Source organism: Chiroxiphia lanceolata, chromosome 2 (assembly GCF_009829145.1).
Source record: "Chiroxiphia lanceolata isolate bChiLan1 chromosome 2, bChiLan1.pri, whole genome shotgun sequence".
NCBI classification, from domain to species: domain Eukaryota; kingdom Metazoa; phylum Chordata; class Aves; order Passeriformes; family Pipridae; genus Chiroxiphia; species Chiroxiphia lanceolata.
In genome coordinates, this window is record NC_045638.1 from 109,210,922 (window position 1) to 109,228,084 (window position 17,163).

A 17,163-nucleotide genomic window follows, 5' to 3' on the forward strand; every position below is an offset into this window, starting at 1 on the left:
GTCTCTAATGTGATGCACCACTGATTACTCTATTTCCTAAATTCCATGCATGTCAGTAATATATAATGTTGATTGCTTACATGTAAATCTGCTGATAGCCAGAGAGGGAAATAGATTAAAAATCAGTCACAACCCTTAAGGAAACCACCCTACCTACTGAAGTCATTCAATAGGAGGAGTCATGAATTGCAGAAGCTTGACAACAGCTTTACTTTCTTCACTTCATTAGTGTCATGCAGTTGTGTTAGAAATCTAGCGTGAGGAAACACTCAATTTGCCACTTGTCTGTGGACATTACATATTGCTTTTCTCCATTTCCACATGCTGAAACTGTGTTTCTTCATCTGTTTGATATACTGGGTGAAATCAGGTAAGAACCATTAGCTTATTTGCAATCTTGGCTTTAATCAAACATTAAAAAAAAATGAATCTTCCTTGATTTAAATTGGCCGAAAGAATAAGACTAAACCTTTCGAATTATGCCTAATGGAGCAGAAGATTAGTAAAGAAAATTCAATCACTTTGAAACTGAGAAGTAGGTTTTCATTTTAAAGTAAATGGAACAAAGCCAAAGCCTGATACTTTATCTCTGGCTGTACTTTGCCCAGTGACACAGTCAGGTATGTGCACTCTGTACAAAGCAGAAAGAGTCTTAATATACTAATGTGAGTTAATTGTTTGTTGTTGGTTTGATAGGTGAACAGGTTTTTAAGTTATGTGTTATGCTTTCAAATGGAAAAATTTAGTCACAAAAAAGAGAGTGGACACTTGAGATTTTCCCCTTTTCAACCACAGAAGATACTTAAATTGCTTAAAAGAGTACGCAAGAGTATCAAAATTATCTATTAACTTAAACTGCATGTGTGACAGCCCAGTGCCTGCGTGGATGTTCTGATTGTACAGATACAGTGACTACTCCAACGAGTGTTCTCAAAGGGCACCTGGGTATTCCTTCCAGGAATAAGAGTTTGAAAAGCCTTCCCCAATGACTCCCTGCTAAACAATTTAAAGTACTAAATATGTAAATCTAGTACTTATCTAATTCCACAGTAAAGATCTTTTCTTTTTTTTCCTATTTACTTTTCAAATAACTTCTGTCATTTCTCCACCATAAGTAAATAACCTTCTTCCCTGTGATTTTTTCCAGCTAATAAATAGGTTTTGTCAGTTAAAATAATTTCCTTGTGATAGATTTTTCACTCCTGTGGACCAGACTGTGTCTGGTTTATCTCACTGTCATTTCACTGGCTTTAGAAGAAGTAATTTTTATTTCTACCAACCAAGTGATAAAAAAATCAAAATATTTAAATGGATATAGAACAATATTTTAGCATGAATCTTTTATACATTAGATACAAAGGGGTAAATTATAAGGATCAGTGATTAAACATTTATTTAAGGACAACACTAGGCAAAATTGAAAGAGTTTCATGTTTTACCTTTGAATCCAAGTAGCAAAACTCTAGTCAAGTGACTGGTTTTTATTTTAGCTTTGTAGATGACATTAGAGTGACAGAATTTATATTTCAGTTTTATTATCATAAATAATTATATGAAAACCAGAGATAAAATGTGACACATTGTATTAACCTATCATGTCCCGTGTATGACATTTTACCAGGTTCTTGATTATTTTTTCCATGAAATTCAAGGCCACTGTAGCTGAACAGCTCTCAGTTTCCAAACATCTTTTAGATAAGTTCCAGCAATGAAATTAATTGGCTTCCTGTATCACTAGTTAGTTAATAACCTGTCCAGTAATTTCAGTAAAAGTTACCTAAATTTTTCAGTGTCTAAATGAGGAGAACAGTGATATTTATTTTGAAATATAAGTAATTGCACCTTTTCTCACACCTAATAACTGCACTTATTGTCATAAGGTGATAATAGGCATGAAACTTTTGTTTGGTTGATTTGAGGTAGGTAGTTTGAGGCTATTTTTAACACTCTGTAACTTCAGGTCTGCTCTGCTTTTGTGATGTCCAGTCCAGAGGTGACCAATCTAGTCATTGTAGATACCTGGTCTGGCATTAGAGGTGATTGGTCTAGTTCCCTAAATTAGTGTATTAGTGCGTTTAGTGTCTTTACTGCACTTTAAGTGCCATAATTCACATTGTTTAGCTTTGCTGAGATCTGAACTATAGTACTGACCACATTTTTCAGATACCTTGTAAGCCACCTGCACTTGCCCTTCACGGCTTTATAGACTGGTGCAGGCTCACTGTCCTTCTCAGATGTGGTGGATTTTGTTCTGCCTGCTATGTGCTTGCTGGGAAAAGGAGAAGAGCTGGGAAAAGGAGAAGAGCTGGGAAAAGGAGAAGAGCTAGAACTTGTGACTCAAAAATTCTGAGAAATTCAGGTTATTTTTTAAATTATTTTTTAAGGAACTGAGTAGGCACTATTTCTCTTCTGACTTTTGCTTTTAAAAAGTTGACTTGTTTCAGGAGTATTTTAATGACAGAAGAATTGGGAAAGGTGCCATCAAGAATCGGATGGACAAAAGCTTTGTGTAAAGTAACGTAGCCCACTCGAAGCCAAGAGATTGCCCCAAATTTCTTTGGCCAAAAACCAGGTGACACCACAGTGAAGATGAAGAGACCTTAGAGAAGAACTGTGACAGGAGTCAATGTTGTGCCAAGACCTGAAGGTAGTTTATCCACACAATGTGACCTCAGCAGTCGAAGGATAATTTTTAAAGGGTCAACTTTTGTTGTTGATCACCAGACAGGGGAAAAATTAAGCCTTTTTAGACTTTCTTGAAAATCTTCCTCTGCTTGTAGACTGATCTACAGCTTAAGCTTATACAATCTAATTATTTGAGTACAGACAGAAATGCTAAATACTGCAGTTTGGCTTGTGCCATTATGTACACTGACCTTAGAGTCTTATTTTTTCAAACTCGGAACAAGATCCTTTGGTTCTTGTTTTCTTGTTTCTTGGTAATGGTGCCCTTATAGTGATCCAAAACTAGGAAAGGGTTCTGGTTCATTCCCATGTTGTCAGACAGCTGTTTCTTATTGATAGGTCAAACAATTAAGGTCTAAAGGTTGGCAGCTCTGCCAGTCTGACCCAAAGAGGAAGAAATAACCACACCAGTCTTCCTGTTTATACAACACACCCGTTGTGAAAAAATTCTGAGAACCTAAATTTGATGGTGAAGTAAATGATCTTATCAACACTGACTACTAATTTGTATCTATATGGAGAAAATATATTGTTCAGGAATAACTGAAATAATTTTGTATTTGAAGGGTTGAGAGGAGCATAGTGGTATCTGCAGAGTCATTAGTTAAACTGTGGCTCATTGTTGTCCAGTGCACTTTTTGTCACCTCATTCCAAACGTCCGGAGTGCAGAAGATGGAAGTTCTCCACTTTCAGCAGAAAAATATGAAAAGAGAAGTGAAGAGATGGTATTTCAGCTGTTCTCACTCACCAAATGACTATAACATTTCCATATTTTTCAGATGAGGAGAAAAAATGTCCTGAATTTACAGATCTTAATATAGGCAATGCTTTGTCTGGAACGAAACTCCAAGTGCAGCTACTCCTATACACCACGGACAATCCAGACTGTTCTGAGAGACTCATTGAGCACAATGTTACTGCATCTGAGTACCTTAATACAGCCAAGAAAACTGTCTTTGTTATTCATGGCTTCAGACCGACTGGGTCTCCTCCAGCATGGCTAGGTGACATGAAAGAGCTTTTACTGTCATCAGAGGATATTAATCTCATTATAGTTGACTGGAATCGTGGTGCTACAACTGTGAATTACCTGACTGCAGTTGAAAACTGCAGAAAAGTTGCAGAAATACTGAAGAACTATGTTGACCAGATGCTGGTAAGGCAGAGCGTTGCATCTATTCTGAATAAGTTTCAAGAGACCAGTTTAGGTGGGACTGTATATTTAAAGTATGTCTAAAAAGAAACCCAGAAAACAATATCAAATGGCATTTCTTTATAGAAATATTTACTGAATTTACATGCAGTTATTACTGCATATCTCTAACTTCATCTGAGTTCTTATTTCTCTTTCATTGAAGTGTGCCTGAGAGTGCATCTGATTTCTTTAGCCAGTTGGAAGTTTTAGGTCTTCTGGAAGAATTAATGCACCAGTGGGGAGGTGAAGGGAGAGAGAGCATTCAAATTTTACAAAGGTTTTGCACTAGTCCTGTTGCTGTTAATCTAATATAGTTAAATTTCATTTAAATGAAAAAGAAAACATTAAGAGAGGTAGAAATATTAATTCCAAAATTATATAAACTTCTTGACTCTAGAGGGAATTGCTGAAAACAATAGTTGATGCCAGTGGTCTTAACTGGGCTTTTGATTTTTTGCTTGATCAAATGAGTGAAACATTATCATCTTGTTTGTGCTGTTTATTACTTGCTTTCTTCCATTCTCACCACTTCTTTTCTCAGCCATTCTCAGAAATTTTCATTGCTGTGCAATAAGAAAAGATTCACATAGAATTTGAGTAAGAAAACCTAACATTTTGAGAAAGGCTGAAGTGAAAGAAGAGAAAACCTATCAGAATCTGTCCTCTGGGGCTAGATAGAGTGATAACAACTTGTAATTATGCCAGTAAATTTATTGATATGGAATTAAAAAAAAAAAAAGGACTATAAGAACTCCAATCCAGAGTTGGTTAAAAAGGTGTATTTTGCAAACTTCTTGATACAACTATTTGGTTAGTTGCTGGCTGTAGATTTGCCTGGCAAAACAATGACAGCATGTATGAGTTGTCATGACTTTCACACTTACAAGCTACTGGGAGGCCTTTCTTAATTCATTTTAAGACATATTAATATGTCAGATGCTGTGTGTCATCCCATCATTTTACAGGGATTCCAACAGGTATGATGATACTGTTCCAGAATTCTTCAATAGGTTTTGTTTTTTTGTTTTTTTTTTTTTTTTTTAATACTGCCTGGTTTGTAGAACAGGCATTATAAGGTTTCTCAGCAGGTGTGTGTTTGGCACCATCATTCAGCAGTTGTGCAATATAAGTATTTGTTAATGGTATTGTGTTTGTAACTTATATTATTGGAAGGATAAAGTAGGGGAAGTTTGTTTACCTAGTTCATAGTTTTGGTTCATCTTTCTTAAATCTGATAAACGTCTTCCTCTTCCCTCCCCTGCTCCCCTTTTAACTACTGTGACATTTCAGGAGAAATGTGACTCAAGCTTCCTTTTTGCATTTTACTAGTTAAAGAATTTCACAATTACTACACTTTAACTAATACAGCATTGCATACTGAAAAGAACTTTGTAATTTCCATTTTTTTTACTGTTAGAAAGTTAGAAATATAACTGAGAGTAGCGACAAAAAGTGAAAACTAAATCAGTCTACTGATTTCTGTTCAGTTAACTCTGTGTGTGATTGTGGCTTTGGTGTTTTTTTCCCATGATAGGTGCATGGAGCTTCTCTTGACTCTATATATATGATTGGAGTCAGTCTTGGGGCTCATGTGGCTGGTTTTGTTGGCCAGAAGTATAATGGCAAACTTGGGAGAATTACAGGTAAGTTTTTTTAATCCCATACACGTATTCTATTGTACCTTATATTGCCATAGCTGCCAATCACATAGATGCTAGCACTGAAATATTGACAAATTAGAACTGACTATTTATTAACATACATGTGGAAAAAAGTATCCCTGGTAGAAGTTCAAGAAATTGTGGAAGTCTGCCTTCAGGACATAAATTACAGATTAAATTTTCCAACCTGTTTAGTCTCTCAAATGAAAATTGAGTGCTGCATCTAAATGACACAACTTAAATGCTATGCTATGTGAGTTTCTGAATAGTTGTATTCTGGTGGTGAGAGCAGTTATAGAGTGCATTTCATTTTTATGAAGTGCATAATAGGTATGTTTGTTTCTGGGGAAAATGACAAAATTAATTGTCCTGATTTGGTTCCTCATGCTGTTGGCTTATACTAATCTGGATAAAATGGGAGATGAGCACAACTAATTAGGAAGAGAGAGAAATTAAGATATGGGTTGATCAGTCTTGTCATAGAAACCTTTGCTTTGCTTAGCAAGCTGAAGAGAAGAATTGTGCTGGGTTTTATTTTCGTTTTTATGCCAGGAAAATCAAGTCATTGATAAATAATGCTCAAATGTAAGTATTTTATATATCTGTACAGGAACAGAGGCCAGAATTTATAATGTTAGTGTTGCTTTCATTTAGGTCTTGATCCAGCAGGCCCTTCATTCACTCACGAGCCGCCAGAGGGGAGACTGGATCGTACTGATGCACAGTTTGTTGATGTAATTCATTCAGATACTGATGGTAATGACACAGCCTTAACTTTCCTTTTTCAGCTTGAGGAAAGGCAGGAAAGCCAAAGAGAAGGGATAAGCTTTTTCAATAACAGCCAAAAAGTGCTGCAGAAGTGTATTTTGTGTTATCAGTAACATTCTTTTGCTGTTGTAATGTGTGTGAACACAGAGGCTGTAAGCACGTGATTATCACTGAATTAATCACTTCTGAGACAGCCAGTCTCAGCTGTATCATGTCAGTACGCTACAGAGCCACTGCTTAAAATTCTAAATCATGTTACTGTAAGGTTAAAATGAAGAACATTGTAAAGTCTGCTTTAGCTGTGCTTTAATCTGGTTTAATTTTTTCCTCAAAACCGTAAGTAAACCTTTCAAACCTACCACACTTGTTGCATTATTTGCATAGTTTCACATCAGTTTCTTTAATAATATTAAAAATTAAGCATTTTACTACACAAATTTATACATGAAACTGCAAAATACCAATTTTTGTAATGTTCCGATTTCGTGAATAAGGATAATGTGTGGTAAAAAGGAAGGTAAGTCAGATTGAATTAAATCTTACTCATGGAATCTTACTTACTTTTATAGGACACAGACAGATTTTTCTACTCTGATATACTGCTTATATTAGTGTACTTTGGAATACAATATGCCAAAAATGGAAAATCTTACTCTAATGAAAATTTCATTGTGAAAGAATTTTGGTTGCTGGAGAGAACATGAATTTCATAAATTTCTTTGTGTGAATAATGTCTCAGCTATAGCTGCTTCTGTTCTTTCTCTTTTGTGGCAGTAGGAATCTTACACAAATTTGTATACATTTGTGTATAGCATTTTTACTTATGTATAATTTTTCTTAAAAAGAAAAGACTCCTCAGATTTAACTCATAATATGACTTTGATTTACAGAAATAAAGAATGGTATAATCAAAAAAGTTTTCTTTAAGACCTCCATGTTATTTTGTAGTGAATGTTATGACAATTAATTGACTTCATAATTCTGTTTATGGTTTTCTGATTCATGATGTTCTTACTTTAGCACTAGGTTTCAAGAAACCTTTAGGAACCATTGATTTCTACGCAAATGGAGGAACAGATCAGCCTGGTTGTCCAAAAACAGTTTTCAGTGGTAAGTAAAAATGTGTTTAATTAATGAGAAGTGCTTGAGGTCAGATTAAAAAAGGTTAAATTGAATTGAATGTACACTGCACATATTGGGAATAGGGGAGCTGAAACAATTGTACTCTTTCCTTTCATCCCAACTCAGCAAATGAGAAATAACAAAGACATTTTACATTGGTTTTTGAAATACGAATCTTCCTATGGGCACACATATTCCACCGTATCATTAATATTGGTATGGTGGAATTATGTTGTTATATTATATACACAATCTGCATGTAGTGATCATTATTTTTCTGTGGTTATATATGGCTAGGCATGAGTGAACATATTTGTATCCAAGTGGTTTGGTCTGGATCACTTCATATGACATGGAAGGGAAGGTTTCCAAGTCTTCACTCTGTCTTAGGTTCCTAGTGATGAACAAGGCTTTGGACAGGTCCTTTAGGCTCTAGGATGGAAAGCGTTTTAAGAAAAGATCTTTTGCTGCAGAATTTTGCTCATTTCAAGCTCCATAAATCTTAGGCAAGGTTGCTGCCCATCATTTTTGTTTACTCTTTTTGGATATGTTTGTTTCTGTATACGTTTCTTATCGCTAATCTGCACAGTGCTGCTACCAATTAGACTGGCTGCAAAGGCACAGGGCTTCCCCTTATGTGTCTGTGAGCATGGGAGAATCCCTTAAGACTCGGCATCATCTTCATCTGTATAATTCTCATGGTTTGTTTTGTTAGGAGAGGAAGGAATTTATTACCCCAGACAACTAGAGAGAAGAATCCCTGAAGTGTTCCTCATGGTAATTTTTGTGCCAAAACTGCCCGCACTGAATGCAACAAGGCAAATTTTAACTCAGACTCGTGCTTTATAACAAAAAAACTTTGTAAGTTGGATAGGATTTAGCAGACTATTTCTTACAAATAAAACCCTGTAGCTTTTTGTCCGTGTCTATAATTCAAAGTAGTCTCCAGTTTCTTCTACTTGCATGTGTGCATCCTCTCTTTACACTTGGTGTTCAACTAACCAGGGAATAAAAAGCGGGCTGAATTAAGAATGATTTTGGGAAAGGGGACTGCTTAAGTAGGAAAGGTGAGTGACAACAGCAGCAGTGGATACAGCAAGTTCTGGTGGGCTGAGCACCAGTCAGGCTGAGCAGGGGATTGCTGGAGTCAGAAAAACCCAAATAACAGCTAAGAGACCTTTCAGGAACTGGCCAGGTTCCAGCAGCTCTCACAAGCTGTGCTAGTGTCGGGACAAGGGGCAATGGTTTCAAACTGAAAGAGGAAAGGTTTAGATTAGATATTAGGAAGAAATTCTTCACTCAGAGGCTGGTAAAGCACTGGCACAGGTTGGCCAGAGAAGTTGCGGGTGCCCCATCCCTGGAAGTGTCCAAGGACAGGTTGGATGGGGCTCGGAGCAACCTAGACTAATGGAAGGTGTCCCTGCCCAAGACAGGGCCGTTGGAACAAGGTGATTTTTAAGGTCCCTTCCAACACAAGCCATTCTATCATTCTACTTTTACAACACTTTTTCTTCATTAATAAAAATGATTACATATTCTTTTCTTTTTTTTTTTTCTTTCCTAAAGGAATTCAGTATTTTAAGTGTGACCATCAAAGAGCTGTTTTCCTCTTCTTATCATCTTTGAAAAGAAAGTGTGACATAATAACATATCCTTGTGAGTCTTACTTGGATTACAAGAGAGGAAAATGTGTTGACTGTGATGCTTTCCAGCCGATGTCCTGTCCAGTACTGGGTAAGTCTTACAATATCTGCTCTGGGCTGGATGAGATTTTTTTGGAAATCCAGACTTGCTCTTCCTGGGGTTATTCCGGTGATCTGTAGGATCATGTAGAGCCTGATCAAATCCAGAGCTGCCAACAGTTAAAGTAGTTTAAAGTTCATGGCTTTGTCTACTTTATAGTTGTGTCTGTTAGGCACAAGTGCTGAATGTTCCAAATCTTTGATCATTATGCTTTCCAGACTGACATGGGTTCAGAGTGTTTCCCCCTCTCTACAGAGAGACTGCTGCTACTTAGTCCATCACGTCAGGCTTCCAAAGTGTGTTATCATCCCTAGAGTACTTGTGGGTTTTATTCAGGAATAATGATGTTTATAGCAACCTTAGAGATCCTGTGACTCTTCTTTTGGAATCAAGTTTTGATTTGGAAGGGATTTTAGTTGTTTGGGGTTTTATTGCTCTTAGAGAGGATCTGGGGACAGTTTGAAAAGATCTAGTCTACAATAGTGTGAGCATTTTCTAGTTGGCAGGGTTTTCTTAAGAATGAAATTTCAAAAATACTTAATTAGAAGTTAAAATTCAATTTGTACTTTGTCTTTTTTAACATGCTTACACTAGGATGTGCACCCTACCTTAGTTAGATCAGGTTCAAAGAAGAAACATAAACAGACCTATATATTATTTCATAATAAAACCCAACCATAACAGGACCTTATAGTAGGGCAGAAAGACTCCAGGAGTTTCCCAGCATGGTTACCAGCTGTGCCTGATGCACTTACAGGGAATACCCAAGCTAGAGGTGGAGAAATATTTCACCAGTCAGCTGCCAAATTTGTGTTTGGTTGGCTTTTTTTTTAACCACTGTAAAAAAACTACAGAGAAATGGCAGGCAGCTGAATCTGGGAACTGAGAGGAGAAACAGCAGCCTTCCATTGCAATCTTTCCTGCTTGCTGCCATGCAGTGGCAGCTCTGCAGCCTGGGACTAGCTCTCCTTGTCCAGTTGAGGTAGAGAAATCAAGAGGGAGAGAACACGATCATCCATTCTAGAAACAAGGACTGTTATCAAGCTAGAAACACAATGACCTAGCACTGTATAAAATTCTTTCTACATTAAATCCATAAGCTTAGGAGGTTTACAGACTATGTAACATTTTATGAAATAATATCTAAAGTTATAGATTAAATAATTTAAAAATATTTACTTTATGATTCAAAAGAGAAGGGAGAGTTGTTCTGTAGCTGTTCTCTGCAAATATGTGCACTACTTTTTTTGGATTTGTTTTTATAATAGTGCTCTGTAAGCACTATTTTTTGGAATTAGTGCTCTGGAATAAATAGAAAACTATTACAAAATGACAATTTTGGCGATACTAATATATTAGAGGAATTAAATAATTGCATAATACATTCTGTTATACTCTGGCAATTTCCATATTTTCCATGTCAATTTTCTTTCTCAGAGAATATATAAGAAAACTGAAGCCAAATTTTTCACTTTGAGTGATATTCTCTTGTGTAATTACATGTGTATCATGACTTTGCTAAATGTCTGAAATGAAATATTTAAACTTTGGATTTCAGGTTATCATGCTGATAGATGGAAAAAATGGTTGATAGCAAATAATTCGCCAACAAAAGCTTATTTTGATACCTCGGACCAAGACCCATTCTGCAGTGAGTGACTGAATACACACATAAAAACTCTTTACAAAAAGTTATGTCTGTTGTTTGTTAGGTGATACGGAGTGAAAGTGTGTTAGAAGTAGAAAGTTAGTGTTAGCCTCTTCGTAAAAAAATGTTGCTGAAGGAAAAGAAATATTCTGGGGGTGGGGGTGATAGAAGAGAGGAAAGAGGGGGAGAAATATTATCAGACATAGAAGGAGGCACGTGGAACAGAATGAGAAATATTGTAATGACAGCATAAATATAAGGGAAAATCTGCAAAGTCAAGAAGTAAATTATGCTACTAAACCAGCCTGAAAAAAGAGAGTATTAATTAATTAAATCCTAAGAATTACCTTAGATATCTGGTAACCTGAGGAAACAGAATAAACAAGAGATCTTAAAAAGAAGTGAAACAGTAAGCCTGAGCAGGACAAGCTTTCCATACAAGGTGAGGCTTGGTCTTTTAGGAGACATTGTTAAAAAGCAACAGGCCAAAAAAAAAAAAAAAAAAAAAAAAAAAAAAGTTTTAATTGTGTGTACTGTGGGAGCAGAGTTACAGTATTTTTGATGGTTACAGAAGTATGGTAGGAGGCCAGGCCAGGTTTCTGAGGGCACAGCAGAGCAGGTCATCTTCTGCCCAGGTACCCAGTCTGTTTTCCTGAGGCTGTGGTCCTTCCAGAGCAGGGGGATCTAGGGATGGAGTGTAAGAAAGCACCCGAGATCCCTCTTCTCTTCCTCAGGCTTCCCCATGATTTTTTCTGGAATCCACACAGAGGTTTTGGCAGGTTGACTTCTCTGAGGGAAGGCTGCTTGGAGGACCTGTCCTGCCAAGCAAGGCATGGGAATGCCTTCAGCTTTTACCTGCTGATTAATCAGCTCACCCAACTAACTACCCACTTTACCCATACATAAAGCTTCTGCCAATGCTGTTCTTCCCCTCTCCCTGACAATGTACCTCAGCTGTTTTCTGAATATGTCACTTTTGTGGGTAGAGTGCTGCTCACTGACAGCTCAAATATCCCCTCTTTGCCAAAACCTGAAGGTGCTAGTTAGGGCTTAATTTTAGAGTTTTTCCTTAGGCAGGACAAACTCTTCATGATAATTTTGGTGACAGCTTCCTGATGCATATCCTGTCCATGCAAAAACAATACACTAATTATACAGATATCCAAGTAGCCATTTGGTAGAGGCTAATTTCTGTTGATAGCTTTCTTATTCTCCTTTGAACTGGTAGCTTAAAAGTATTATCATCCAGTGGATACTTTTAACAGGGTGATAATAACAACTGTATCTTGTTGAGGTCATTCTTTGACTTTCATGGTTTTCTATTTCTTTTTGCAGTGTACAACTACTTACTGGACATTACTACCTGGAATAAAAGCATTAGGAGAGGTTTCATTAAAGTTAAAATAATTGACTATGCTGGAAACACAGTAGAATCAGAGATGAATAGGTATGTTGTGCTTTGTCTTTAAAACTATTTTCTCACTTTATAGGACTAATTTTCTGAGTTTCATAAACCTTTTAACTTGTTAACTTGTCAGTTGAAAAAGTGTCATGAAGTTGTTAACACCTGGCCATGGCACCTTTTCCTGAATACAGCTCAGTGTGAGAGGCAATGCCTCTAATACTGAAATGGTCCTTTCCCAGGTCCTTGCATGGAACTGTTTTGAATCCAGTTCTAGCTATCCTTGTTCTGAATGCTCGAAGCTGATACATCTTGCAAGATTTCTGATCTAAATAATAATGCTTAGCAACAATGAATATTACTCAGCTAACAAAAATCTGACTAGAAATAATATTTTTTCTTTAGTGAAGCTTCAACATTTCAGCAATACAAGAGAGTCAAAATACTAACTGGATTTTACCAAGACATTGAAAAAATATCAAAAATTTCCTTGACCTTTTCTACAAAGACTTTAGTGGGCCCAAAACACAAACTTAGGATTCTCCAGATGACCCTGAAATCTCTTAATAATCCGGAAAGGTAAGTGTTTGTCATGTATTAAAGTTGGGTATCCACTAAACTGCTTGGGATATATCCTCAGGAATGTGCATTTCCCTGTATTGATTGTTTTTCTAATTGTATATTCTTAAGTGCATGAATGTTCTTGTCATCCTACTGATGATCAAATTTGTCCTGTGGAAGAGCTGCTCTGTACATTAACATTTAGTGCACAGCACCCCTGTACTTGAGATGTCCCACATGCTGCTCGTCACTGCAGGCTGCTGCTGCTGCCTGCTCACAACGTGCTCTCAAGGACCAGCCTGACTCACACCTGCATGGTTAACTTCTTCTCCATAAGATAAATCCCATTAAGCACTTTTCTGGTTTTACTCATGTGTCTGTACACAGCTTTTCACACTCAGGTATGAAATGGAACACTTCAGTTACTGAGTGACTGGAACAGGTTTTTTGGTCTTGTTGCTGAAGGTAAAGACCTTCTAAGACCAGAACACAGTCTATATCTGCTTACACTTAAAATTAAATAATCTGCCTTTTTTTTTTGTAATTGAATTAATTATTTCTTGTTTAGAATACTTCATCAATATTACCATATGTTCATTTTTTAAACCTCCAGAGTCACTTGTACAGTAGCACTAGCAATTAAATTTTATATTTGCATCTTGTGAAAATAGCATATTACATGGAATAGGTAAGAAATATCCAGTGTACTTTATTTGAGAGTTGTTAATTTGTTTCTTATGAATGGAAGATTCAAGAAAGTCAGAATTTAAAATAAAAACCTAAAAATGGTTATCAAATAAGCAATGAGTGAGAATAATTTTACAATACAAGTAAGTCTTAAGTCAGTATATTTTGTTAACTTGAGATATAACATTTAAGGCTTTTTGATGTGGTGTGTGTGATAATAATCTAGTAGGAATTGGGTATTGATATTTTGTAAAAATTATGAAACCTTGTTATATTAATCTATTTTATATTTATGGAGAAAGGAGAGGAGATGGATAGGAGAGCCTTAGGAAGAAACAAAACACTCAGTAATCAAAATAGTACTCCAGAATGTACATATACTTGACTTTATTAATTTGTTGAAGGTCATAAGTCTAAAGCTCTCAGTGAACTGGCATGATTTTATTTCAAAGCATTTGGTGATGAGAGATAGTCCAAGTTCTAAATCACATTTCAATTTTACTTCTCAGCCTGATGGTGATAAATCAGAAGATATATTTAATGCAAGCCTGTCAGCATTTGGGACTTTTCAGATAATGATCTAGCAAATAAGAAAGGTTTTCAGTGAACAGCCCTCACTGGGTTTGAGTTTTCATTCCTGTTAGTCTTCTTCTTGTTAGTTTAAAAGTAAAATGCACTTGATATGCTTTAATACAGGATCCACTCAAGTCCTACACATGGAGTCTCGTCAGACTGCATTCATATCGACATGTTAGATACTTTTAGATAGCAATGAAAAATAGTGCATTGAATCAGAATGTGAAGGGAATTTAAATGCAGATGTTACAACACTATTGATTGGTATAATTACATAATTGCTCATTGTAATTATAATTACCTGTATTTACCTTAGTTTCATATAATTACAACAATTACTTGAATACAGGATGATCAACTAGAAATTACATTGAAAATATTTAAATTATTCTAAAGAAAGTAATAGGTAAAAACCATGGGACAAGTGCAGGGATAAAAGACAATAGGATTCTCTGTCTCCCCAGATCTGGGTTAATAGCAAACTGTGGGAGTTTGGGGAATATCACTGACAATTGCCAGTTTGTCTGCTAGGCTGACTATCCACTATCCACACAGATGGTGTGTGAATTTGGAAGTGCTAAAAGATACATATAATTTTCAGACTCTTCTGGACTCTGAGATAAATCATTTCTGCTCTCCCATGAAACCAGAAAGCTTTGCTAACTTGGGCATGTCCAGATGTCAGCTATACCAAAGAGCTTATGATCCTGTCAGTCAATTCAACTCAATTGATGGGGAAGGTGATGTCTCAAAGATGCTTAGCCCAGAGATCTTTGGGTTTTTAAACAAAAACAAGAACAGTGATAATAAAAAAGGCCTTATTAGTACGTCTTTTTAAGAAGACAGTGTGTAATGCCCACGTGTTTTAGTAAACAGCAGAGAAGTCACATGGAGTGAGGGATTCTGAAAGCCTCACCTAACAAAAACATTATTAGTGTTTTGCTCCTTGCTCAGAGCTACTCTCCTATAAGGCATTCTTGATACTCAATAACCACAAGCTGAGACAGATTGCACTTCAAATGACATACAATAAGTTGGAAATCATATGCTTTTATTTCTGTAATTCATCATTATGGTTTGTCTAGGTATTTTGTCCCCTGTGGCTAGATAAAAATAATACTATAAAAATAATACAATAGTAAACCATTAAATTCAAATCAAAATGAACTGTGGGTGAAGGACTGGATGAAATTCTATTTCATTGTATGCTACATCCCAGGCTGAGGTTGGGTATTGTGTGGTATAACCACATCTGTGAGTTCAGAGCAACAGAGAAGATAATTTTAAATAAAATAAGTATCATAGCTTGTATGCCCTTAGAGATGCCATCAGAGTGTATAGCAATCACTTGCTTGTTCAAACCATCTCTCACAATTCATCTATAGCAGTGCATGAAGGGCAGAAATGTGACCTGCCTCTGCCCTAAAAGGCATTGCATCTATTTTGACCTCAAAAAGTAAGGTTTTGTGTATCCTTGATTCCCTTTGTGACCACTTTATATGTTTGTGTAGTATTATGCAGTTCTGAGTTTTCTAGGAGTTTAGAAGACAAATGACTCTCTTGCATTGAACTTTCTCACACATGCTGTCATTGCAAGGGAAAGAGAAAATACTATGATGTAGTTTTCTACTTTCCTCTGTGAAAAGGAAGCAGAGACACTTTCCTACCTAGGGAACTTAAAATAAATTATTCAGGCCCAGAGTTAACATGAATTGTGCAGATTTTGTGCCATGGTGCTCAAGAGTTATTCTGCATGCAGATTAATAGCTGTAATGGATGAAATGTTGCATATTCATATTTAAGACTAGTGTGATACACTTCTTACTCCTGCCATTTTGCACTATCCAGCTGAGGTATGGTTGTTTTTCACAATCTGGCAAAACTACTCTAGGGATGCATAAAATAGGACGTAAACTCAGACAAGAAGACACTTCTTGTTCTGAGTACCATCTCTGAGAGCTGGTAAATACTGGAGATTTAATAATTCAAATACAGGAACATTTTTCTGTTAATGTTAACTTTTTCTGTTATGCAATTTTTTTTTCTTTTTCTACTTTTGCAGGTTGCAGCTGTGCAGATATGATTTTGTACTGATGGAGAACACTGAACTGACCTTCAAACCTGTCCCTTGCTCTGAGAAGGGTACATGAAGAGAGAGCTACTGCTAACTTAATTTCTCTTACAGCAGTGACATTTTGATGCTTCCTCAGGATAAAGACTGCAATGAGAAAGAAAATGAGATAAGCTAGATTTATTTTCAGGTCTACCTGGTAATATGCATTACTTGCTTTAAGTACCTTAGGCTGAAATTAATTGAGAAGTTCGGACATGTATGTGTTTGGGAAATTATTCGAATAAAGTAAATGTATCATGGTGGAGAATGTACAATGGTCTGTTCATCATTGTTTGTTAGCAGTGAAGCAACTACTGAATTAAATATGAATTATCTGCATAATCCTGGCACATTATTTGTCTTACGTATGTTTAATTATTTATTATTTGTAATGGCTTTTACATGGAGACATAATTATCTGTCTACTAAGTGAATTTAATATACTGCACATGTGATCTATAGATCTAATACACAACAGTTTTGCTGTGCTGTGTTCATTGGATAAATGAATTCACATTTTCTCATTATATAATGTCTCAGTCTGAGAACTGCAACAATAATATTTGTGAGCACATATGTAAATTTGTTATTTAAATCAGTTGTCTTTATGCCCATTGTAGATGAATGTTATTGCAACATTCAGCTTTATGTTTTTTATGAAAGCTACAGACAGGGCAGAGTTGTTTGAGATATGAAGTAATTCTAAAGTCTGTTTTGAATAGAATAACTTAAAGGTGAAATAAATGCATTTTAATTCTATTGTTGGTTAGGCCTCTTGGAATTAGAGGTGCTGCTCAGGTTGAGACTGATGACAGCTTTTCACCTATTGGGATGTGAACAGGACTAAACGCTACATAAAGATTTTCTCCTTCAGTTCAGAAAAATGTTTTCCAATCTCAGATTGCCTTTCCTGATGGAACTGATTGAAAAACAGAAAGCTGTATTTTTCTTCTGTAAGGTTGTTGTATTTAACACTGGTTTCTCATGTAAAGGAATGACAT

The 17,163-nt window shown here is 36.1% G+C and overlaps 1 protein-coding gene across 1 annotated transcript; it reads left to right on the plus strand.

The window, feature by feature from the left end:
• The first annotated feature begins 167 nt into the window (after positions 1 to 167).
• LIPI (lipase I) lies at positions 168 to 16,859 on the plus strand. The gene is made up of 10 exons (XM_032679362.1): positions 168 to 370; positions 3,466 to 3,842; positions 5,416 to 5,524; positions 6,197 to 6,298; positions 7,331 to 7,420; positions 8,999 to 9,166; positions 10,734 to 10,826; positions 12,159 to 12,270; positions 12,631 to 12,804; positions 16,112 to 16,859. Exons 1-10 carry the CDS (start codon positions 322 to 324, stop codon positions 16,197 to 16,199), a joined length of 1,362 nt encoding a protein of 453 aa, XP_032535253.1. The 5' UTR covers positions 168 to 321; the 3' UTR covers positions 16,200 to 16,859.
• Positions 16,860 to 17,163: the final 304 nt, after the last annotated feature.

What these genes read in the sequence shown, in the direction of transcription:
- LIPI (XM_032679362.1), top strand. Translation starts at nt 322, where the DNA reads ATGCTGAAACTGTGTTTCTTCATCTGTTTGATATACTGGGTGAAATCA. An exon ending in GATGTCCTGTCCAGTACTGG is followed by an intron (nt 9,167 to 10,733) that starts GTAAGTCTTACA and finishes TTTGGATTTCAG; the next exon opens with GTTATCATGCTGATAGATGG. An exon ending in GGACCAAGACCCATTCTGCA is followed by an intron (nt 10,827 to 12,158) that starts GTGAGTGACTGA and finishes TTCTTTTTGCAG; the next exon opens with TGTACAACTACTTACTGGAC.